Source organism: Sapajus apella, unplaced genomic scaffold (genome assembly GCF_009761245.1).
Source record: "Sapajus apella isolate SASKATOON/1434 unplaced genomic scaffold, GSC_monkey_1.0 scaffold66, whole genome shotgun sequence".
NCBI lineage: Eukaryota > Metazoa > Chordata > Mammalia > Primates > Cebidae > Sapajus > Sapajus apella.
The window spans coordinates 11,634,036-11,658,597 of record NW_022437006.1 but is presented as its reverse complement, the minus strand read 5'-3'; the positions used below and the strand labels follow the sequence as shown (position 1 = coordinate 11,658,597).

The 24,562-nt window shown below is 50.0% G+C and overlaps 1 protein-coding gene across 3 annotated transcripts in view; it reads left to right on the top strand.

The window, feature by feature from the left end:
* Nucleotides 1–20,988, top strand: part of VDR (vitamin D receptor) — a 59,851-nt gene extending 38,863 nt beyond the window's left edge. For 2 of the 3 annotated variants that reach the window (XM_032248428.1, XM_032248430.1), the window contains exons 5-10: nt 6,870–7,054; nt 7,308–7,428; nt 8,915–9,086; nt 17,176–17,327; nt 17,521–17,637; nt 18,987–20,988. In XM_032248428.1, the coding sequence (XP_032104319.1) occupies nt 6,870–7,054; nt 7,308–7,428; nt 8,915–9,086; nt 17,176–17,327; nt 17,521–17,637; nt 18,987–19,246 (1,007 nt within the window). In that variant the 3' untranslated portion in view covers nt 19,247–20,988. The remainder of the gene's footprint in view (nt 1–6,869; nt 7,055–7,307; nt 7,429–8,914; nt 9,087–17,175; nt 17,328–17,520; nt 17,638–18,986) is intronic. The other variant, XM_032248429.1, reaches the window with a different exon arrangement.
* The last annotated feature ends 3,574 nt before the right edge of the window (nt 20,989–24,562 follow it).

The following is a 24,562-nucleotide window of genomic DNA, read 5'->3' as shown; positions in this document are numbered from 1 at the left end:
GTTTTCCTCCAGGATGTCATCCTATTCTTGCAGCTCCCTGTTCCCTGGATCTAGAGGACAGAATGAGGTTCGAGGACCCCCAGGTTCTCTGGGCTTCAGGAGAGAGGGCTGCTGTGGGTTGGGAAGGGCAGGAGTAATGGGGAGAATTCATATTTAGACGATAGCTGGGATCCGCATCCTGTCCTACCCCAGTCTGCCAGCCTCTCTGGCACCTTGGGCAGATCTGAGGGCTTGTGCCAGGGGGAGACCAGGAAGAAAGAGTGTGCAAGGGGAAGCACTGGGATCTAGGGTGACCCTCTGAATCCAGATGGAGAAAGAGGAGTGATTCTATAGGACTTCCTTTCCCACTCTGGGGCTGGAGAAGACCGACATGGCAGACTTACACACATGTTCTCACCCACCACTGAAAACAACACTTGAACCTTGCATCGGAGCTGTAGTACAGTGATTTGGTAACTAGGGTAGCCACTGAATTCAGCAGATGCTGGGAGAGCCAGCCAGGCCTCTGGGCTGGAGCAAGGGCACGGGGCCAGCTGGGCATGGGTGCTCTCTGCACGCTCATTCCTTGCTCACCTTCCCTTGCTCACTCCTGTCTGCTGTCTGTACCCAGACCCCCACTGGTCCCAGGATAGAACCCAGGCGCTGCTAGCTGTGGGCCCGAAGAGTCAGGGTCCGGGTTGGGGGTGTTGCTCAGATGCAGGCTTTCCTGGCTATGGGACTGTTTTGGGTGGCGAGGGGTGGGGAGAGGTCAGGTAACAGGAAGATGTGTCAGGGACAGAGGAAACATCACAGGACAGGGCTTAGAGGATGGGGAGTTTCTCCCTTAAAGGGAAAATAATTCTCCATTGTTGGGACACAGGCAGAGCTCAGGCCCTCATCTTGGGCTTCCTCTGTGAGCCTTGACCTAGGCTCCTCTTCTGTGGGTCACGACTCCTCCTCCTGATCCGGCAGCTCCCCAGCCAACACTGGCAGCCCTGGAAGGAGTTTCCAGGGCTGTGGTTCCTCCGCACCCCCACAGGAGCGTGCAGGCCTGGACACGCTGGTCGCTCCTACTGCGGTCCCTGCCACACCCTAGCTCCTGTGTTTATCCTGGAGAGAGTGAGAAAGTGGAGGCTGGAGGCTTGGGTGCCTTATGGGACTTCACACACATTCTCAGTGGGCCCTGCTCAGGGCGAGGCACTAGGGTGGGCACCAACAAGGTGTACTCAGCACAGCCCCATCTCGGCAGAGAACACGGCCTCTTCAAGGCAGGGAGCCTGGTTTCTAAGGCTCCAGCCAACCAGGAGTGGCATGGGGTTCCACTGCTGCGGCTCATAAGGCACTGCCACAGGTGCTCCCCTCAGGACCAAGCTCAGTGAGGCCCAAGAGGCCCCTCTCCCACCTCAGGAGGAGGGGGATGTCCTACTGACTTAGAATAGGAAGAACATCTGAGAGTCAGACAGGTAAAGATCTCAGCTGGGGTCAGAAAGAGAGCTGGTGACAAGCTGGGACCAGAATCAGACTTGGTGTCCCCTCCTACCTGCTTCCTGTTCCCATAAACAGCACTGCATCCATGCTGAAGAGCAGCCCCAGCCTGGGATGCATCAGGGGGCCCTGCACAGGAACACCCTACCACGTGGTGGGGACCTAGCAGCCCAGAAGCAACATCCACCCCATCCCTAAATCAGCACTGTGCCTCAGCCACCCCCACCCCAGCTAGTTCTCCCCTGTGGAGCCCTGTGTCCCGGTCCTGCTATATGTCTAAGGCAGCTTCTTGCCCACATCACTCTCCTCATCCCAGTGCAGGGAGCGGTACTGAGTTCTAAATGGGCCGGTGGAGTGGAGATCCAATTAAAACAGAAACATCCTGGTGCTTTTTACTGCCCCAAAGGGAAGATCGTCCAAGAAGAGGCATCATTCCCAGCCTCAGGTTAGCCCAGCTTCAGGAGGCCTCACCAGCGTGAAGTCCCTCAGCCTCAGAACCCTAGGAGAGCTGCTCATTTCTCATCTGGGCTGGCTTTTGTCCCCACGGCATAGCGTCCCAGAGACAACTGAATGTCTCAATATTTGTAAAACCACAGGAAGGAAGCTGAAAGCCCAGGCTCCTGCTGGCCAGGCGGGGAGGTGGGCCTTCCATAGAGGAGGCACAGGAAGGGAAAGGATGAGGACAGAAACCATGTGTATTGACCTTCTGCCATGTATCGGATCCCATGTCAGGCACATGCATTTTCTTCTGAAATTCTCACAGCACTCCCTGACTATGTAAATACTTTTATTTTTTCAGTAGCTAAGGCAGCTCAGAGGAATTAAAATATCATGGCTCTGAGTTAATAAGATAATGGTATCAGCGTTCATTCTAATCTAGGTCTGTCTGCTTCTGAAGGTCAGGCTTGGGGGCCACACCCAAGGCAGCCTTTCGTGCCCCCAGTGGGTCAGAACTCACTCCAATGTGCATTTCCAGGCACTTCCACATACTCTAAGAGATGGGCTGAAGAGAGCTTCGTTCCCATCGAAGACTCATTTTCTCTCTTTTTCATTCTTAGTTGACTTTATACCCTGGGAACCCAAGAAATTTTATAACTGAGTTCTTGCTTTTGGCTTATGCTATACCTGTCCTGCACGGAACCACACATTATGGTAACTTGTTTGATGTTTTTACAGACGTATGTCTTTCCTTTCTGGTGTTAGCATAGTACCTGGCACATAGTAGGTGCTCAATAAATGTGTGGAATAAATGAACATTAGCTCCTTCTTCTTTGTCTTGGTGTATCTTCCACAGGTCTGTGGATCAGTAAGATTCTCCCAAACCTGATCATGTCTGTGCCATTCATTTGGAAAAATTTTATGTCCTCTTCCTGTGGTTGTTCTTAGGCCATCCTTGGCATCTTGAAACGTTTTGAAATTGTTTATGTTGCAGATCTTGACTTTGTCAGGGAGAGAACATGTCTTGCATGGGAATAACTGTGCAAAATTATTTTCACTCAGCAAGGAACTTAGAAGGAAGTCAAAAAACCTTCTGAGCCAGCCATGTACGTTTTACAAAGTCCACATGCCAAAGCTCATGCACTTCAGATGCCTAATCATCAGAGAGCCCAACACTCTTTCAGAACCTGCTTACTCTTATTCCAGGCTTTTTACCTTGAAACGTGTATTCCTATATGACAGTAATGACATTTTAGGTTCAATTCATTGAAAAAATGATAAGAAATTTCCTGTGAAATTAAAAAACTCTTTAAACAAATTATTTTATAAATCATAGCACGTTTGCATATGTGCAAGACTTCAGACTTACTCAGTCCTCAAGCAATGTTGCCTTGCAGAAAGCTTGAGCCTGTTTGAAACTGATGGATCTCAGCATTTCTTCCTCTGTTAACTGCATAGAAGATGGTGGTTACTACTTGATGCAAGAGGCTGGGAGGAATAATGTTTAAACTTGAACCTTCATTGTCTCTTTAAAGTAGGTAATTTGCAAGCTTTGTGACATAATTTTATTTCACACTCTTCAGATGGATTGGAACACAATGCGTGTCAAAACTCCATGGCTGAAAGTCAAGGTCTGCTTATAACCAGTTGTAATCAGACACAGTAGAGAGCAGTGGCTAGGACCTTCCACTCCAGAGCCAGACTGCCCAGGTCTAGATACTAGTTTCACCACTGTTTGCTGTGTGACTTTGAGCAAGGTATAAAGCCTCTATGGGCCTCATCTATAAATAGGAATAACAACAGCACTTGCTTTAAAGGGTTGTCATGAGGACTAAATATGTGAGTTAATATACAAAAAGCTCTTAGAATAATGCCTGGTAGATAGAAAAACTCTACACATGCGATCCAGTGTTATGAATATTTTCTTTTTATTACAACAGACTTGATCACTAGAACTTCTAGCTCCCAACAGATCAGAAGTAAGTCTTAGCCAGGAGAAAGGCACACTTCCAGAGGCAGACACCAATAAGAAGAGACAACGTGTAGCTTCACAGACAGATGGACCCTGGAAGCAAGAAAAGTAGCCCAAGAACTCCAAAGCCCAGCACACCCAGCTGCACAGTGCAGGGCAGACAGCCTCAGACAATGCCGAGGCCATAACCTTGGCCTGCAATGTTCTATCATTATTCAGAATGATACCTCTGAATCATCCAGGAAAGGTTATATGACGTTAGAAGTGTTCCGTTACAAGGTTTTCTGTCTTGAAAATGTTTCCATAACAATTGTTTCAATAAAAGAGGTCAGCTCTGCTCAGCTCTCTGGTGTGCCAGGTATCATTCCCTATCTTGCAGGGGACAAGCAGGACTGGAGTACTCACTAGCCTTTCCCGAGCCAGGAAAAGGATTTGCACAGTTGGTGTGATCTGTGTGGATGCACTTGATGTTTGGTGTCAGACTACTGAGCAGGCACCACGGCTAGGTAGCCCCTCTGGGCTAGCCTTTAGGACGGAAACAGAAGAATTGTAAGACAAAGTCTGGGCACGGTGGCTCATGCCTGTAATTCCAGCATTTTGGGAGACTGAGGCAGGTGGATCACCTGAGGTCAGGAGTTTGAGATTAGCCTGGCCAACATTGTGAAACCCTGTCTCTTACTCAAAATACAAAAATAATTAGCTGGGCATGGTGGCGCGTGCCTGTAATCCCAGCTACTCCCAAGGCTGAGGCAGGAGAATTGCTTAGAACCCGGGAGGTGGAGGTTGCAGTGAGCCGAGATGGTGCCACTGCACACCAACCTGCGCAACAGAGCAAGACTGTCTCAAAAAAAAAAAGAGAAAGAGAGAGAATTGTAAGGCATGGACCCTGCCCTTAAGTAACTTGTAATCTAGAGAGACCTTGAACTTCTTGGGCTGCCTCCATAGGTACGGATTGAAACCTGCGCTAACCATGAGTCTTACAGAACAGAAGACAATTGGGTGCCAGTGTGTGTGGGAAAGACTAAGTATGTGGCAGACATAAGAAATGAGGCTCAGCAGGTGCAGAAAAGACGAGGCTCGGTGCAGATCAGGGCAATTGAGAAATGCGTCATGGAAAAAGACGGCTATGATGTAGGCCCTGAAGAACTGATAGAATTCATACAGGTATTAGAGACAGGATACCCGACTGGACGCACATCCAGCACAAGTGGAAATGCAGGGGCAGGCGTGACCAGGTCGTGTTCTCAGGTCAGCAGCAATGCCAGCGTGCCCAGAGCAGAGGCTGTGTCCAGAAGCACTGAGAAATGAAGTCAAGAAGTTAGGAAGAAGCCAACATTAGTGTGGACGTGGTCAGCAGTAGGCTCTGGGAGAATATCTGGGCAGGAGAACGGCATCACAGAATCACAGGAAAGTTAGCAAAGTCCGGTCAGGCTGAGCTACATGCCTGCAGACACCATGGTATGGCTGGCAGGAACAGGCCTCCCTAACTCTGGTCTCCAGGTGAGCAGGAAAGACCAGACACCTAATCTTGGGCTCCCCAGGTGAGGGCTCACACCGTTGCCTTCCCTGGATGCTCCCTGCCCCTTCCTCTTCCACCCTGCCTGACCTGGTAGAGTCTGTGCAGACACCTGCAGTGGGAGGAGAGTTGGCAGCTGTTGGGGAAGGTGAGTCAGTCGCCTGGGCGTGGTCTCCTCCCAGGTTCTCCATGGAGGGAAGCTCCATCTCTTGCAGTAGCGCTCCCTTTCCTGCCATGCCTGTGGCACTGGCTGCCCACTCCCACCCATCATAGGCTCTTCCTCACCCCCACCAACTTCTCTCGTCCTCCTCCTACCTGAGGGCCTGGGCCAATGGACCTTTCTCGAAGCCTGGAACTCACCCACCCTGGGCTTCTGGTTCCTTTCCCTGCTCTTGTGAAACTCCCCGGTTCTGTGGGCAGATGCCCTGGCAGCACCAGCACCAAGCAAGTAGCTACAGGCTGAGGGCCCCGGTGCCCACTCCTGCCGTCAGCGCTCAGCAAGCCACAGCCAGGAGGTCTGTTTGCCCAGCAGCCGTTCCAGGCACCTCTGCTCCCAGCATCCCCCTGCCACCCCCGCAGCTGTCCCAGCAGAGGGAGGCAGGCGCAGACCCCTGCGCCAGCCTGAAGGTGGTGTCGGGGCACTCTATGGCCCGACGCCCTGACTAGTGGCTGGAGAGAACTTCCAAGATTAGAGCTGCAAGTCCTCACCCTTTGAGGCCTTCCAGAGGACTTGCAAACTTCCAAGGACAGAAATGTCAAAGCTGTAGGGCTGGAGGAGGGGTGGTTTTGCAGAGAACCGAAGAAGCCTAGTCTTTCTATATTCCAGAGTCCCAAGTCTGGAAACTTGGATGTGGAGATAGCCATGTAGCAGAGCCAACTCCACATCTCCTCACGTCCAACACTGTGAGAGTCCACACAGTTACTCTGGCACCCTCTCTCCACCCCGGCGTCTCCTTCCCTGCCGTGGAACATGGGGGCGGGGAGAGAAGAGAACTAGCATTTAGTGAGCATCTGCTCTGGGCCAGGCATCGGTCGACCCTTTGAGGCAGGTGTTATCACTTCCCTGACCTGCACATGAACACACAGAGACACACACATGTCTTATGGGGAAACGTACAAGAAAGGAACCTTGGAAGAGCATATTTGATCCAAACCTCTCACTTTACAAACAAGAGAACAAAAGCCCAGAAAGTTTGCCGAAGGTCCCAAAACTCATTCTTGAGAACCCCGACTCCCTGAAGCCCAGAACATTCCATCTCTCAAATCTTCTTTCTCTTCTTGCATGTGCCTTCCTTTTCACCATAGCAAACCCAATGTTTCTTCACATAGTGGAGTAGGAGTCCCCATGGCAAGAGGACCCCCGAGGGAGCCCTGAGTGTTGAAGCCCCTCCTATCTTGGGCCTTTACCCACAACCGCAGGAGGAAGGTTTCCTGGAGGAGCTGCTGGCCGGCCCTCCTGACTCCCCTCCCGCCCCACAGTTATCCTGACAGATGAGGAGGTGCAGAGGAAGCGGGAGATGATCCTGAAGCGGAAGGAGGAGGAGGCCTTGAAGGACAGTCTGCGGCCCAAGCTGTCCGAGGAGCAGCAGCGCATCATTGCCGTCCTGCTGGATGCCCACCATAAGACCTATGATCCCACCTACTCTGACTTCTGCCAGTTCCGGGTACGTCTGCGTGCTGGGAGAATGAGCCAGTCCAGAGGAGAAGCACTAGAGGAGCTGGGGCCCAGGGAGTATGGACAGAGGGCAGGGAACATCCTGAACAGAACTGGGGTAGGGATAGAGGCTGCTCTGCTCCCAGGCACTGGGAGGCCTCACCTCTGGAGACCTTCCTCAAAGCCATTCCTGTCAGAGATCAGTGCCAAGGTAGGAAGGCGACCCCAAAATGTGGGTCTGAGACCCCATCTTTCCCTTCCAGCCTCCGATTCGTATGAATGATGGTGGAGGGAGCTATCCTTCTAGGCCCAACTCGAGACAGACTCCTAGCTTCTCCGGGGACTCCTCCTCCTGCTGCTCAGATCACTGTATCACGTCTCCAGGTAAGCAGGACTTCAGTCCTCCATAAGTAAGTGGGCAGGGGTGAGGAGTCCACCCCACCTGCCCTGGGGCTGCTGGATGGAAGGAGGCGGAAAGCTCCCTAATGGAAACTTACATACATACTGTGTACCATTCAGTGTCCTCAAAACAGGCCCTCTGTTACAGAAGGGGTGACTTGCCCAAGGGCCCACACTGGGCAAGAGGCCAAGCTGGGATTCTAGCTGTGCAGAATCCTGGGCCAATGCTCTTTTCTCTAAGCCAGGCTTCAGCCCGTGGCCCCCTCCCTGGAGGTAACTGTCTTCCTTTAAGTGATATTTTGATCCTGGGCCCTTTAGAAGGTGAAATTTGGAGTGGAAAGGAGAACATGTTGGTCCCAATGCAGCCCACCCTTCACCTGAGCCCTGGGGACCACTCTGGCCCTGGAGGACATGTCCTCAGCAGACAGTCTGGGAGGCATCATGTTTTTGTGATTTTTGTATTTTTTTTTTGTTTGTTTGAGATGGAGTCTCGCTTTGTTGCCCAGATTGGAGTGCAGTGGTACAGTCTCGGCTCACTAAAACCTCCACCTCCTGGGTTCAAGCAATTCTCCTGCCTCAGCCTCCTAAGTAGCTGGGACTACAGGCACACACCACCACATCCAGCTAATTTTTGTGTCTTTAGTAGAGATGGAGTTTCACCTGTTGGCCAGGATGGTCTCAATCTCCTGACCTCGTGATCTGCCCACCTCGGCCTCCCAAAGTGCTGGGATTACAGGTGTGAGCCACCACGCCCAGCCTCAGAATATAATTTTTAAAGGCTGCATACTCTGGAATACAGTAATGTACCTAAATCCCCTACCAATGGATATCTGGATTATTTCCCAGCTTTTCAGTAAGGTAACAGTATACTTGTAGCTAAATATTTACACTATCTGAAATTTTCCCTTACAATGAATTCCAGGAAGTGGGATTACTGGTCAAAGAGTACACATAATTGTTTGACTAATGTCAAATAGTTTTCTAGATTACCTGCAGTAATGCACATCTCCTTTGGCACCCCAGCCCTCACAGGTATTGCCTAATTTCCTGCATCTTTACAAATACTGGCATCAATATTTAAACATTTTTGTTTCTAGTTTATAGGTGAAAAGTATAGACATTCTACATTGCAGTTCTTTGATCATTAGCAAGGTTGAACATTTTTTTCCATGGGTTGATGGGTCCCAAATTCATTTTTGATTGAGATCTGCAGGAACAGCACATGGTCTGCTTGAGGAAGTCTCATTGCTCTGAGTGTCTCTGTCTCTTTGATTTTACTGCCTCATCCTGCTGAAAGAGACAGAGAGAATCCCACAGGGAAGCCTGGGGCTGAAGGGTAACCTCTGGAGTCACTGTGGGATTCCCAGCTGGCTTTGCTGCCAGGGCACACTGGGTCTTTGCAGGGGCTGGCAGGAGAGGGCCTGGTCCAGGTATCCTTAAATAGCTCCTTCTCTTCCCTCATGTCCCCCAGACATGATGGAATCATCCAGCTTCTCCAACCTGGATCTGAGTGAAGAAGATTCAGATGATGGTTCTGTGACCCTGGACCTATCCCAGCTCTCCATGCTGCCCCATCTGGCTGACCTGGTCAGTTACAGCATCCAAAAGGTCATTGGCTTTGCTAAGATGATCCCAGGATTCAGGTGAGAAACCTCTGCAATGTCTGGGGAACAGAGTCAGAGTCCTAGACTGAGCTAGAGGAAGGGTTGAAGATCAACCATCCACCGTTTGTTTCTTTATTTTGTATTTTTTTAACCGGAGTCTCACTCTGTCACCCAGGCTGGAGTGCAGTGGCGTGATCTCGGCTCACTGCAACATCCACATCCCAGGTTCAAGCAATTATCTTGCCTCAGCCTCGCAAGTAGCTGGGACCCGCCACCACGCCTGGCTAATTTTTGTATTTTTAGTAGAGACAGGGTTTCACCATGTTGGCCAGGCTAGTCTCAAACTCCTGACCTCAAATGATCCACCTACCTTGACCTCCCGAAGTGCTGGGATTACAGGCATAAGCCACCGCGCCCAGCCTCCACTGCTTCTTTAAAAATAGAGTTTCAGGGCTACCCTAGACCCGCTAAATCAGAATCTCTGGCGTAGGCCCAGGAATCTGTTTTTAGGAAGTGCAGCCTGTCCTGTGTTACTCTGCAGGCCAGCACTGGAGAGCTAGTCCATCCCCGCACTTTCTGGATGATGCTGTGAAAGCCCAGAGAGGTCCAATGGCCAGCCAGTATCCCTTCCTGGTGTTGCAGCCAGCATGTCAGAGCCAGGCATAGAACTCCCGGTTCACTGCTGTGTTCACTCCAGCTGGCTTGACTACAATCCTCATATTATCTCTTTAAATTCATCAATATGATTCCTCCACACCCCAACTCTGAGACCAGAATGAAGTAATAGAGAGTAAAAGGGCTTGGCCATGTAGACTTATGAGACAGTCTAGGAATCCTGGAGAGAGGTTTCCTGGCATATATGACCCTGGCATCCTTCACCAAAATGTGCATTTAAAGACCATTTCCTGGCTTGGCACAGTGGCTCATGCCTATAATTCCAACACTTCGAGAGGCTGAGGTAGGAGGATTGCTTCAGCCTAAGAGTTCCAGACCAGCCTGAGCAACATAGTGAGATCTCTTCTCTACAAAAAATTTTTATAAATTAGCTACTAATTTATAAAAAGCTAGGACTTCCCTGTAGTCCTAGCTACTAGGGAAGCTGAGGTTGGATCACTTGAGTCCAGGAGGTCAAGGCTGCAGTGAGCCAAGATTGCACCACTGCCCTCACTGCACTCCTAGAGCAAGACCCTGTCTCAGAAAAGAAAAAAGATAAAGACCATTTCCTAACCATACGAAATATTTTTGCCAAAATAGATAAGTATAAGGAGTTCTACTGGAGAAGGGATCCTCCTTTATCATTTCACTCATAAATTGTATTCATTCATTCCTATGTTTTATTGTTTTAATACTAATAGTGTGTGTAATACTTACATTTAAATACTCATGCAGTGTTAATTTTTTTTTTTTTTTTGAAACGGAGTTTTGCTCTTGTCGCCCAGGCTGGAGTGCAATGGCACAATCTCGGCTCACTGCAACCTCTGCCTCCCATGTTCAAGTAATTCTCCTGCCTCAGCCTCCCAAGTAGCTGGGATTACAGGCATATGCCATCACATCTAGCTAGTTTTGTATTTTTAGTAGTAGAGATGGGGTTTCACCACATTGGTGAGGGTGGTGTCAAACTTCTGACCTCAGGTGATCCTCCGGCCTCAGCCTCCCAAAGTGCTGGGATTACAGGCATGAGCCACCACGCCCAGCCAATATTCTTAAAACGACAGAGTATTGACACATTTAGTAGATATGCTGGGAAATGGCTATATTTATGCATATTTGTATCTTCATTATTCCCAAAAGTTCATTTGGTATATTGCCGTAAAATACATAAACAATATGGTTGAGAAAGAGGAGTAAATCAATCTCAAGCAATGTTGTTATCATTTCAAGTAGTGGAAACACCTGTAGTTCTGGCAAAAGGGAAAGACCGCTTCCTAGATACTGATGCTCGGATTCAGTGCTGGAATACGGGGAGCTGGAAAATGAGTTAACATTGCTAGCTCTGGGTGGAAGCAGATATGAGGTGTCATTTATTGGTTGATGGACCTCTTAGCTGTGTAGAAAAGCCATCAGTTACTGCCTAAATTACTGCCTTGCCAGTGAGATAATGGTAAATTCACAGAGTTAAACCCAGAACTTTCCAGTTTGTTTCTGCCCTGAGAAAACTGGCTCTGTGTTATTTTACGCCTCTCACCAACCCAAATACCAGAAACTTTTCCATGCTCTTCCCCTGGAATTAGTGTGAAAATGGTGAAGAAGAATAAACTGTCAGGCAGTGCTGAGACACTCCTACTGCGCTGCACATTTTGGTTGTAGTGATAGGCAGGCAGGCAGGCAGGAGCAGCGGCAGATCTCGTGTGAGCCCGGCATGGCTGTGGGCCTGGGGTTTACCCTCAGAGCCTTTCCTTGGAACTGACAACACATTCCGTTGAGCACAAGTTCCAACTCCCTCCTCCGTGCTTCACCACGTTACTGTTTGCAAACTCCACATATTCCAAAGTCTTGTTTTGGGTAAACAGCTAGGGAAAAGACATGGAAGCACTCAGCTTCTATCCCCATGCCAGGCAGCAGTCCTCATCTACACAGACTTCATCCTTCCCTGCTCCAGTGGGGAGTTGGACAGAGGACCCCCACGGCTCTTCCCAGATACCAAGGTTCAGTGATTCCAATGGTGGCTGAGATTGCACACATGAGAAAGCTGTGCTAAAGAGAAAGTTACTCGTTAAACCAGGTTACTCCAATGCTGCCCCTTTCACTAAGGAACCCCAGCCTCCACTTTTCTCCCATGCTCAAGGCCCCTAACCCTTGCCCTCCCACAAGTATCCTGACACAAATGGCACTACTCTCAGTTTCTCTCCTGAGGTTGAGTTGAAGTCTGCCCTCTTCCTTTCATCACATTTTCCTATGTCCCCTGGTCTGTCCTTGCAACTATTGGCTAAGGTGAGGTACATATGGGCAGGTACGGGAGCTGCCCAGCCACTGATGCAAAACGGGTTCAGCTGATCCTGAACATGCTAGGGTTGGCTTCTCTGTCTTCAGTATGACTTGAGAAGTCCCAGAGCAGAAGGTATTCCAATGAAAATGGAGAAAGCTTTGCTAAAAGAGGTACAGGGACACTGGTGTGGACTCTCTGTGACTGAACAGAGGTGATGCTGAGCCTGGACTGGAGCCCAAACCCAGGCTCCAACTGGACCCAGCGTGGGCCAGCCCAGCAGCTCTCTGGTTCTGCTGCTTTCCACACTTAGGGGTTCTGTTTTTCCAGACATAGAAGAAGATTGGCTGTGTTCCTGGTGGCTTTGATCTTGCTGCCTGTAGGCAGGGGCGGAGGGTGTAGGGAAGGCAGGATGAGACTCCTGTGTGGGTGTGTGGGGGCACAGGGTGAGTCTCCAGCATGAGCGTGAGACCAACGTGGGGTGGGGCTGGACGGGTTGTTCTGGGTGTGAGCTGTGCTGCAGTGTGGCCTCAGCCTGCTCTCTCCTCCCACCTCTCCTCCCTTAGCCTCTCTGTCTCACCCCACAAATCTCCCTCCTTGCTGGCACTGCAAATGAAATGCATGGAAGAGGTGCTGTCAGCAGCAGCATCTAAATGGCCAGGAGCAGCCTCAGATCCCAGACCTAGGACTCCCAGGCTTCACTGTCAAGTACACAGGAGAACAGGCCACATCAGCTGCAGCACTGCCCTCTTCTGCTAAATGCCTCCATCATCATTGCCCTCTCCATTCCCAGGGCTCTTCAAAGGCCTGGGGGTTATCATGCTTCCTTCATGCTGTGCCTTTTCTCCACATTCGTTTCTTCATTCATCCAACGAATCACTTTCTTACATAAACTGTGAGGGATAAAAGTTGTTGAGAACATAGTCCCTGGCATCCAGGGGTTTGGTGTCTGATGAAAAAGATAGACATATAAACAATTACTGCAAGGACATAGGAGCCCTGCTACAAGCCTGCTGGAGGTACTGTGGGAATGCGGGAGGGGAGGGGCCGGGCTCTGCCTGTGGGGTGGGAAAGACAAAACAGCAACACAATTCCAGGCGCATCTCGGATGCCCGGAAGCGGCTGCCAGCATGAAGACAGAGGAGGGTATAAATGTCACACAGGTGAGAGAGGAGGAACGGAGCTGTGCTGGTGCCTGTCATCGCTCAACAAGCTCTCTTATGATTCCCCCTGTAATTCCACCTCTACTCCCACCCCCCCAGCATCCCTGGTCCTGGCTGTGAGCTACACTTAGAAAGGCCCTGTATTTCCAAACTGTGGGCCATCATTTGGGGTCATTTTAGGTTTGTGCTCCTAGCAGCAGTATGTCTAAATCACGTAAGTTGTGATCCCACTGAAGTCCCTCTGGCCTGCACCCATAAAAAGTGTGTTCATTGCTGGCTATCTGTTTGAGTGGGACATTGAACAAAAGGCTATGTATAAAGATATTCCTCCCAGAATTACCTATGATAGCAAAAATGTGAAGCAACCAAAATGTCCAAAAACAGGTAAATGGGAGACTGGCTTAATAACTTAGAGTATATTGCTGTGATGTAACAGTATGCAACCCTCTAAGAACTGGGCTAAAGAATTTTGAGTGCTATAGGGAGTATGATACAGAATTAGTATAAACTCAATTATGTTAAATATATACTCTCTCTATGTATATGCGTGTGTGTGTGTATGTGTGCATGTGCGTGTGCGTGTGCGTGTGCGTGTGTGTGTGTGTGTGTAGAAAAATAGAAAGGCCCAGCATGGTGGCTCACACCTGTATTGCCAGAACTTTGGGAAGCCAAGGTAGGCGGATCACTCGAGGTCAGGAATTCAAGACCAGCCTGACCAACGTGTCGAAACCCTGTTTTACTAAATATTAGCCGGGCGTGGTGGCATTTGCCTATAATCCCAGCTACTTGGGAGTCTGAGGCAGGAGAATCGCCTGAACTCGGGAGGGGGAGGTTGCAGTAAGCCAAGAGTGTGCCACTGCACTCCAGCCTGGGCAACAGAGCGAAACTATGTCTCAAAGTAAATAAATATATAAATAAGAAAAAAGGAAGGAAATACACGAAAATGTGAAGTGTGGTTATGAGCAATTTTAATTTGCTTTTACATTTTTATGTATTTTCCAAAGATTTGCTAATAAGCATATTTTACTTGTATGAGTCAAAACAAAAACAGGGATGGTGTTCACTTTTGTTTTTAAATGTGGATTGAGCATATTGAGCAAAGTGACAAGGATGGTCAGATGCTTAGACACTGTGTCATTAGACTATCTGAAGGAAGACGTGGTGATTTTCCTTTTTATAACTCCATTAGCTATGGTTCAAAGGAAGTCCCATGGCTAATGGAGAAGTCTGGTTCTGTGTTTCTTGAGAGTACAAAACTGTAAATGACAAAGAGTATACCATCACGTGGGTGGTAGCTACTAGGAAAAGAGGCCATCAACAGCACGGCCTAACAACCCCATGGCCGTGTCCAGAGGCCCTGAGCACCCTGACCCTAGGAGCGTCCTGCAGAGATTATGTGGGAGCTATCTCTAAGAGTTTCTAAGAGGGGCCCTCCAACTCTAGCACTTGGTGATTTTTTTCAATACAGATCTTTTGCTGGCCATCCTGATCATGCAAGCCTGCTCATTCTCCATCATCTATCACTCACTGATACAACACTCTCATCAGTTAATAGCTGCTTCCCGTCTTTATATATAAAGACAGCAGCCATCGAGGGGATGACAGCCTATCTACAGGATATCCAAGAGGAAGTAGACAGTCAGGAGGAGAAAGGGAGTAAAAGCCAGAAGCAAGTTATTTGTGGGCCCTGGCTTTTCCTTGCCATTGTTCAGACAAGCCCAGTCGTGACTCAGAATAGTGGAACCAGTCACTGGCCTCTCAACTCATCAGTGCATATCTATTGATCCTCTTGTTGTGCTCAGGGCTCAACGATCAGTGTGTGGGCAACAGTAAGGTATTTAGGAGGAGGTGCTGGCCCCCAGGTAACTTACCAATAAGAGCAGAATACAAGTGGCTGGGTGCAGTGGCTCATACATGATCCCAGCGCTTTGGGAGACCAAGGTGGGCAGATCACCTGAGATCAGGAGTTCGAGACAAGCCTGGCCAACATGGTGAAACCCCATCTCTACTAAAAATAGAAAAAATTAGCCAGGTGCGGTGGTATGTGCCTGTAGTCTCAGCTACTCAGGAGGCTGGGGAAGGATAATTGCTTGAACCTGGGAACGGGAGGTTGTGGTGAGCTGAGATTGCACCACTACACTCCAGCCTGGGCAACAGAGCAAGACTTTGTCTCAAAAAAAAAAAAACAAAAACAAACAAACAAAAAAAACCAAACAGAGAGAGACAGAGAGAGAGTAGAAATCAAGCATGTAAAGGGCAGAGCTGGGGGAGAAGGGCAAAATAAGAGGACCAGAAATGTTGAATGCGTCACAACACCATGGCCCTAACTGTGCTGAAGTTGGAGGGTGGGGGCCTCCAAGGGAGAACACAGTGGATTTAGGACTAGAAAGACAAGATGGAGCATTAGAAAGGTATTCCTGGCTGGCGCTGTAGTTTGCTCAAAGACGTGGTGAGGGCTGGGTGCAGTGGCTCACACCTAGAATCCCAGTGCTTTGGGAGGTTAAGATGGGAGGATCACTTGAGGTCAGGAGTTTGAGACCACCCTGGGCCACATAGTGAGACACTATCTCTACAAAAACAATTTAAAAATTAGCTAGGTGTGGTGGTGCACGCCTGTAGTCCCAGCTACTTAGAAGGCTGAGGCAGGAGGATTGCTTGAGCCCAGGAGTTTGAGGCTACAGTGAGCCGTAATCATTCCATTTCACTCCAGCTTGTGTGACAGAGCAGGATCCTGTCTCTAAAAATAATAACAATAAAAGAAAATTAGCTGAGCATGGTGTTGCATGCTTGTAGTCTTAGCTATTCAGAAGACTGAGGTAGGAGAATCACTTGAGCCCAGGAGTTTGAGGCTATAGAATGCTATGATCATAACAGTGCACTCTAGCCTCAGCAACAGAGTGAGATCCTGTCTTCAAAAAAAAAAAAAAAAGGCGCAATGAGAACACACAGCATCTCAATGTGGCGTGGCACGATGTTGCTAGAATGGAAGGGTGGTGGAGTTTACAATGGGAAAGGGAGTTGGAATGAGAGGCTGGAGTCAAGTTAGGGAGTCTGGACTTGTTCCTGGGGTGTTTGAGAGTCAGTGAGGATTTCTGAGCACAAGAGGACATTGATCTGCAGCAGTGATAAGAAAGATGAATGAGAGACTGGAGAGACACAAGCCTAGGATTCCTGGAAGAGACTATTGGAAAAGACGCTGGAGCTCTGAACTAGAGCACTCTTAGTAGGAGTGGGAGTAAGATCACGGGCTCCAGAGACATTCTGGAGATAGAGTTGGCTAAATTTACAACTGAGAAGGACTGGAGGACAGGAGGAAGGAGAGGAAAAGAAAACTTGGGTGTTGCCGGGCACGGTGGCTTGCGTCTGTAATCCCAGCACTTTGGGAGGATGAGGCAGGCGGATCACAAGGTCAGGAGTTTGAGACCAGCCCGGCCAATATGGTGAAACCCCATCTCCACTAAAAATACAAAAATTAGCTGGGCGTGGTGGCAGGCACCTGTAGTCCCAGCTACTCGGGAGGCTGAGGCAGGAGAATCGCTTGAACTCAGGAGGCGGAGGTTGTAGTGAGCTGAGATCGCGCCACTGCACTCCAGCCTGGGTGACAGCGGGAGACTCTGCCTCAAAAAAAAAGCAATGGCACACATTTAAAAAAAAAAAAAAAAAAAAACTTGGCTGTTGTTGTTGAAGATACCGTGGCCCTACCTTTTGCAGACTGCCATATGCATGCCTCAACACTGGGAGCTTCCCTGGGCTCCATCTTCCTTTGCCTCATAGCTCTGGCTGCTTAGTCTCTGGGTTTTCCCTGTCTTAGTGACTGAGCTACTTCACTTCTGGCCCCGGCACACGATCACAGTGTTGAACTGTTCTCTCTCAAGGAACACTCCTGTCCCTTCCAGCCCGGCTGCCATCTCCTTGATGAAAGACCCAGGGCACATGTTGGTTGCCCAGCAGGCATATGCCTGTCAAAACACTAGACTGATTTGTTTGGCTTCACGGTCTTGACTGGTAACCTGACCTCCCTCCCTCCCTCCCTCCCCTGCAGAGATCTCACCTCTGAGGACCAGATCGTGCTGCTGAAGTCAAGCGCCATTGAGGTCATCATGCTGCGCTCCAATGAGTCCTTCACCACAGACGACATGTCCTGGACCTGCGGCAAACAAGACTACAAGTACCGTGTCAGCGACGTGACCAAAGGTATGCCTGGACTGCACCTCTGCCTCTTCCAGCTCCCAGACTGTGGCTCCACCCGTCCTGGGGTTTGGGCTCCAATCAGACACATGGGAGGGAGCTGAAGGGAGAGAAGGGCAAGGGTCGGGGCCATCCGGGTTGGAGGTGGGTGGATGGCTCCTCAGCTCTGCCCATAGTACCTGGCCATTTTGTCTCACAGCAGGATACAACCTGGAGCTGATTGAGCCCCTCCTCAAGTTCCAGGTAGGGCTGAAGAAGCTGAACTTGCATGAGGAGGAGCATGTCCTGCTCATGGCCATCTGCATCGTTTCCCCAGGTATGGGGCCCCGCAGGGAGGAGCTCGGGGACCTGGGGAGTGGGGAGTGTGAGGGACTGCTGAGGGCCAGCTGGGCCACCTGAAGGGAGAAGTAGCAAAAGGAGAGCAGAGAGGGAAAGGCCTATTTTGCTGGTTTCCAGCACCCCTGTGGTGTGTGGATGTTGAGGAGCCCCTCGCTGCCCTTGGCTTTGCCTTACAGAGTTTGCAGGTAGGATTCTGAGGAACTAGGGGGGATTCATAGGGGAGATTCTGAGGAACTAGATAAGCAGGGTTCCACAAGCCACAGATGAGCCTGCGTGTTCCCGATACTCAGGCTCTACTCTTGTGTGAACCGGGCTCAACATTGCTGTTATCTGAGGTTTCTCAGGGGCAGGGTACAAAACCCTGGAGTCTGATAGATGGTTCTGCCTAGACAGTTTTCCTGATTGATTTTGGAGGCAGTGTGCTGTGACCCTTGATCTCTTCTGCTTATTAGAGGTGAGAAGAGGGAGAAAAGGCTGAAGAGGAAGTTATTGTAACCTTGGGGACGTTATGTTGGTGACGAGGTCCAATGAGGGGCGGCCCTGCCTCAGCCTGTGCTGTGTTCAGGGGACAAGCTAGTGGCCTCTGCCCAGGGATGCTTTCCTGGACTGGAGGCTCAAGAATGGAGGGGGACTCCACTACCCCTGCCCAGCCAGCCTTCACTCACTCATTCATTCATCCACTTAGCAACAGTTTATTGAGCACCCATTAGGTACCAGGCTCTGTGCTAGGTACTGGGATTCAGCAGCAAACAGGACACAGGCCCCTCTCCCATGAAGCTTAGGAGGAAACATTAAACAAATGCTATTTAACAACTAATTCCTAACATGGCATGGATTTTTCAAATAAAGGAAGTGATACTACAGAAGGGTAGACCAGAAGGAGGGAAGCTGACGTGATCTGGGCCATGGAGGTAGTGTGGCCAGGAATGGCCTTTTGGAGGAAGACCTTTTAAGCTGTTACCTGAAGGATTAGTAGGAGTCCGGCAAAGATAACAGAGCAGAGTTCCAAGCAGATGTGAAGGCTGGTGGCCAGAGAGCACGGTACATCAGGAGGCTGAGGGTGGATGGAGCATGGACAGGGAACGAGGCCAGGCAGGGCCAGGACCAGGTGGGCCCATGAAAGGACCTGGGACTAGATCCTAAATGCAAGGAGAAGCTGCTGAAGGGCTTTGGGGCCAGGCGGTGGTATCACCGGTCAGCAGCCACAGAGGGGTGGCCTAGAGGGAGCTGCCATTGCATGTCTGTGTGGGTGCGGGGTGGCAGGACTGAGCAGTGAAGGGCCCAGCTCAGACCTGCTATGCCTTCTCCTCTACCTTGTGCCCACAGATCGTCCTGGGGTGCAGGACGCTGCGCTGATTGAGGCCATCCAGGACAGGCTGTCCAACACGCTACAGACCTATATCCGCTGCCGCCACCCGCCCCCAGGCAGCCACCTGCTCTACGCCAAGATGATCCAGAAGCTGGCCGACCTGCGCAGCCTCAACGAGGAGCACTCCAAGCAGTACCGCTGCCTTTCCTTCCAGCCCGAGTGCAGCATGAAGCTCACGCCCCTTGTGCTGGAGGTGTTTGGCAGTGAGATCTCCTGACTAGGGCAGCCCATGGTGGTGCCTGGGTGGAGCCGCTCCTCCAGGGCCATGTGCTGGGCCCGGGACTGGCAACTCCTCAGCAGTGCTCCTCACCCCCGTCTGGGGTTCAGCCCCACCTCGGGTACCGCCTCTGTCCACCCGGCCCATTCTCTCTCCTGTCCAACCCAACCCCTTTCCTACAGGCCTTTCACTGGTCCCTTGAGACCTCAGCCATGAGCAGTTGTTGTCTATTTGACAAAGAAACTCAAGTGGCGGCAGAGGGCAGAGGCTGGAGGCAGGGCCTTGCCCAGAGACGCCCTCACCCCTGCATAAGTGGCTACTGACTGGTGTCAAGGGAACAGGCAGGAGAAATGCATGCATTCCTCAGGGACACAGACACCTGCACCTTCCTCCACTCCAGGCCCCCGCGTCCAGAGCCTAGTGGGATCTCCCTCTTCTGCCTACTCATGATAAATAATCGACCCACAGCTCCCACCCACCGTAACCTTCAATGCCCACTGTCGTCCCATTGCCCTGGTTATACTCTCACGGGCAGTAGCTGTGGTGAGGTGGGCTTTCTTCCCGTTACTGGAGCCCCAGGCACAAACCCACCAGCTGAGAGACCCAAGGAGGAAAAACAGACAAAAGCAGCCTCACAGAGGAATAGTGATGGTGGCCACAACTGTCCCTTTCACTAAGCCACGTTTCCTCGGCCTGGATCTAAGGGGTTGGTTGAGGTGGAAGTCCTCCTTCCACGGATCCATGTAGCAGGACTGAATTGTCCCCGGCTTGCAGAAAAGCACCTGCCATCCTCGTCCTCCCCCTGCCAGTGCCTTACCTCCCACCAGGAGAGCCAGCCCTCCCCTCTTCCTTGGCTGTTCTCCTCACCCCCTCCCCACTCCCGGTCTGGAGAAGCAGTGAGCCGCACGCATCTTCTCCATCTGGCAGAGTGGGAAGTAGGAGAAGAGCTGTCAGACCCCAGTGGGTGAATCATGCTGTCCATGCTGCCTGGATGTGGTTCCAAGGCTGCTGTCAGCCCCCAGGACCAGGAGCTAGTGCTCCCACACCCCAGGCTATGGGAAGGGAGAGTAGGGCAGCCTCTGGCGGCTAGTCAGAGAAAGCGTTTGGGGGTTCCGTGATGTAGGGCAGGCTCCCTTCATATTCTCGCTTCACCACCCAAAAGTCAAAAGAAGGCTGTGAGGCGGGGGCGCAGTGATTCCACTTCCAGTGCGTGCTCTCCTCTGCAGCCAGCCCAGCGAAGTGGGTGGGGCCCTTGGGAGAATCAGCTTCGGGACCAGAGAAGGGCGTGCTTTCAGGTGGATCACAGAGGCTTCTTCAGATCAGTGCTTGAGTTTGGGGAACATGGCTGCGTTTGCTGTGTCACCAGGAATGTAAAAGTCAGTGGGAACATGACTGCCCAACTCCTGGAAGCCGTGTCCTTCCACCTGCATCCGTTGTTCCCTGAAAACCCAGGGAGGAATCAGGCTTTACACTGCAAGAGCCTCGGTGTCCACCTGGCCCTGTGTCTCTCAGAATTCTTCAGGTGGAAAAACATCTGAAAGCCACGTTCCTTATTGCAGAAGAGCATGTATATCGCCTAATCTTAAATTTATTAGATATGAGTTGCTTTCAGAATCAGACTCCATTTGTACTATATTCTAATATACAGGGGAGCAGGTAGCACTGATTTGGAAATATTCCTGGGGGGAGAACTTACATTGTGAAACTTCTGTACACTAATTAATATTGTTGTTGTTATTTTACAAAAGAGAGACCCTTGTTTGATTTTAGCTGTAGAACACATTAGGCCAGCTTGCTCTTCAGTGGGAGAAAACACTTGAAGGTTGCTAAACCACTCAATCTCCTCGTTAAGAAAAACTGACAGAGGAGAGCGTGACTCACCGGCGAGTACATAACTAGTTAGAAGTGGACCAAGACAGAACCAGACTGGACTCATCGTCTGGTGTCCATTTCACTACACCACGTTTGAGCCCAGACCCCTGTTCTCATTCCCCAAGTGACTGACCCAGTCCCTGGGGAAGCCCTGGATTTCAGACAGAGCAAGTCTGGGTCTGGGACCCCTTCCTTCCTTCCCTGACTTGTAACTCCACCAACTCATCAGAAGGAGAAGGAAGGAGACTCTCAGTGTGAATCAGACCCCGCCCCACCACAGCGTGGCCCTGGCCCTCCGCCTCAGCCTCGTGTCATGCTGTTGCCTTATCTATAACGTGCATTTGTCTTTGGAATTTGCCACCTTCCCGGCTCTTCCTCTGGCCCTGCCTTCTCCAGGGTACTCCTGGGAATATCAGTTACCCAGCCCTGGGGCCCACAACCTAGGCCGCTCCGCAAAGGAAGTCTAGGAGCTGGGAGGAAAAGAAAAGAGGGAAAAACGAGTTTTCATGGGGAGGAACTGGGAGGAAAGTCACCTTCGATTCTATTTTAGAATCAGAGTGTGAAAATAGACATTTATAAATGTAAAACCTTTAAGGTATATCATTATAACTGAAGGAGAGTGTGCACCAACACGTAAGATTTCCAGGGCCGGGCGCGGTGGCTCAAGCCTGTAATCCCAGCACTTTGGGAGGCCGAGGTGGGTGGATCACAAGGTCAAGAGATCAAGACCATCCTGGTCAACATGGTGAAACCCCGTCTCTACTAAAAATACAAAAAGCAGCTGGGCATGGTGGCTCGTGCCTGTAATCCCAGCTACTCAGGAGGCTGAGGCAGGAGAATTGCCTGAACCCAGGAGACGGAGGTTGCGGTGAGCCGAGATTGCGCCATTGCACTCCAGCCTGGGTAACAAGAGCGAAACTCCGTCTCAAAAAAAAAAAAAAAAAAAAAAAGATTTCCTACGAGATTTCCAGAGACAGGAAAATCCTCCGCTGGCTAACTGAAAGCGTGCAGGAGAGTCCAAGTGAGGCCAACAGAGAAGGCAGGAACATGCGGCAGATTTGGTGACAGCTAGAGATACGGCAGTGAAAGGAGGATATAAAGAGTGCCTGCTGAATAATTTCCAAAGAGATCAAAAGTTTGCCAGAACTTTGTGAGGTCAACTAATGTAGAAAGCTTTGCTTATGGTAATAAAAAGGACTCATATAGCACTTACTTTGTTGCAAGTACTGCTGTAAATAAATGCTTTATGCAAACCAATCTGCCTTATCCTTATAAGAATCCTATGGGAGCCGGGCGCGGTGGCTCAAGCCTCTAATCCCAGCACTTTGGGAGGCCGAGGCGGGTGGATCACGAGGTCAAGAGATCGAGACCATCCTGGTCAACAAGGTGAAACCCTGTCTCTACTAAAAATACAAAAATTAGCTGGGCATGATGGTGCATGCCTGTAGTCCCAGCTACTCGGGAGGCTGAGGCCGGAGAATTGCTTGAACCCAGGAGGCGGAGGTTGCTGTGAGCCGAGATCGTGCCATTGCACTCCAGCCTGGGCAACAACAGCAAAACTCCGTCTCAAAAAATAAATAAATAAATAAATAAATAAAAAAGAATCCTATGGGAGATGAACCATTATTACCCCCCATTTGACAGAGGGGATTAACTTGCCCAAAGCCACACTGGCAAGAGATGGGACTTGAACCTTCGGCATCTAGCTTCAGAAACCACAAATTAACTACTGCATTGTCCTGCTTCCTACTGAGTTGGGGGACCTGACAGGTGACTGATGATCTTGCTAGCTCTCTCCTAGAGAGGAGATAAAAGAGGTTCCCCATCCCAAAGCAGTCCCTGAGCCAGGAAAATTAGGGGTGCTGGATCAAACTGTGCTCTGCTCCCAGGAAGTGTGCAGTCAATATGTGACAGCTGCATGAGAACCTCAAAAATGAAGACCGAGCAGCTATTGGCAAAAATGTGTCTGCTATTAGAGATGGTGGCTGTGCCAGTGACCTGGAGGATTACAAATGACTGCTGTGCAGAAACAGGACTCCTGCTGGCTGGGCGCCGTGGCTCACACCTGTAATCCCAGCACTTTGGGAGGCCAAGGTGGGCAGATCACAAGGTCAAGAGATTGAGACCATCCTGGCCAACATTGTGAAACCCCGTCTCTCCCAAAAAAATACAAAAATTAGCTGGGCGTAATGGCACGAGCCTGTAGTCCCAGCTACTCGGGAGGCTGAGGCAGGAGAACTGCTTGAACCCGGGAGGCAGAAGTTGCAGTGAGCTAAGATCATGCCGCTACACTCCACACAGCCTGAGTGACAGTGTGAGACTCCATAAAAAAGAAAGAAAGAAAAAGAAAGAAAGAAAGAGAGAGAGAGAGAAAGAAAGAGCACTCCTAAGGAGCCAATGCACTCTGCTCTGCTTCCCAAAGAAGTGGGGTTTATGATGAAGGGTAGCGTTGCTAGGCACAGTAAACAAGAATAACCAACCAAGGACACAGCACTGGGATCTGAAAATAAGGAAACCATGCCAACTGATGTATTGATTTAGGATAAGTTGACCTGGGGGTGTGATTCACTCAAATTTTTCAGAAACATCTGAAAATATTTCCGACCAAAGGCTAAAACGTGTTGCAGTGAAATGGGATGGAGAGAGGGGAGCTGGCATTAGAACTTGAGGGATATTTTGTGAAACATGAAGAGACTTAGAGAAAGGAAATCAACAGCTGCATAAATGGGCATGTCTCTGGCGGGAGAAATGTGGAGAATGGAGTTCTGATACACTGTTAGGGGAAGTTTATGCAGCGTTTTTATAGCTGACCAAGCAGAACACAGAATTTCCAAGGCTGTGTTATAATAAACTTTTCCAGGTAAACCAAGGGGAATATACCCCAGGAATATTGCATAATTAGGATCAAGTGATTTTAAGCTTTCACATTCCAAGCTTTGGTTCTATACCTGCACTGTTCAATAAAGCAGCCACTAGTTATGTGTGACTATTTAAATGAAATAAAAGTAAACATGTAGCTTCTCAACTGTACAAGCTGCAGTTTCAGTGTTTGATAACCTCGGGGCTACCATAACGGACAGTGCAGACACAGAACATTTTCCTTCTTCTTTCTTTCTTTCTTTCTTTCTTTCTTTCTTTCTTTCTTTCTTTCCTTCCTTCCTTCCTTCCTTCCTTCCTTCCTTCCTTCCTTCCTTCCTTCCTTCCTTCTTTCTTTCTTTCTTTCTCTCTCTCTCTCTCTCTCTCTCTCTCTCTTTCTTTCTTTTTGCGACGGAGTCTTGCTCTGTCACTCAGGCTGGAATGCAGTGGCATGATCTCGGCTTACTGCAACCTCCGCCTCCCAGGTTCAAACCATCTTCCTGCCTCAGCCTCTGGAGTATATGGGATTACAGGCACCCGCCACCATGCATGGCTAATTTTTGTATTTTTAGTATAGACAGGGTTTCA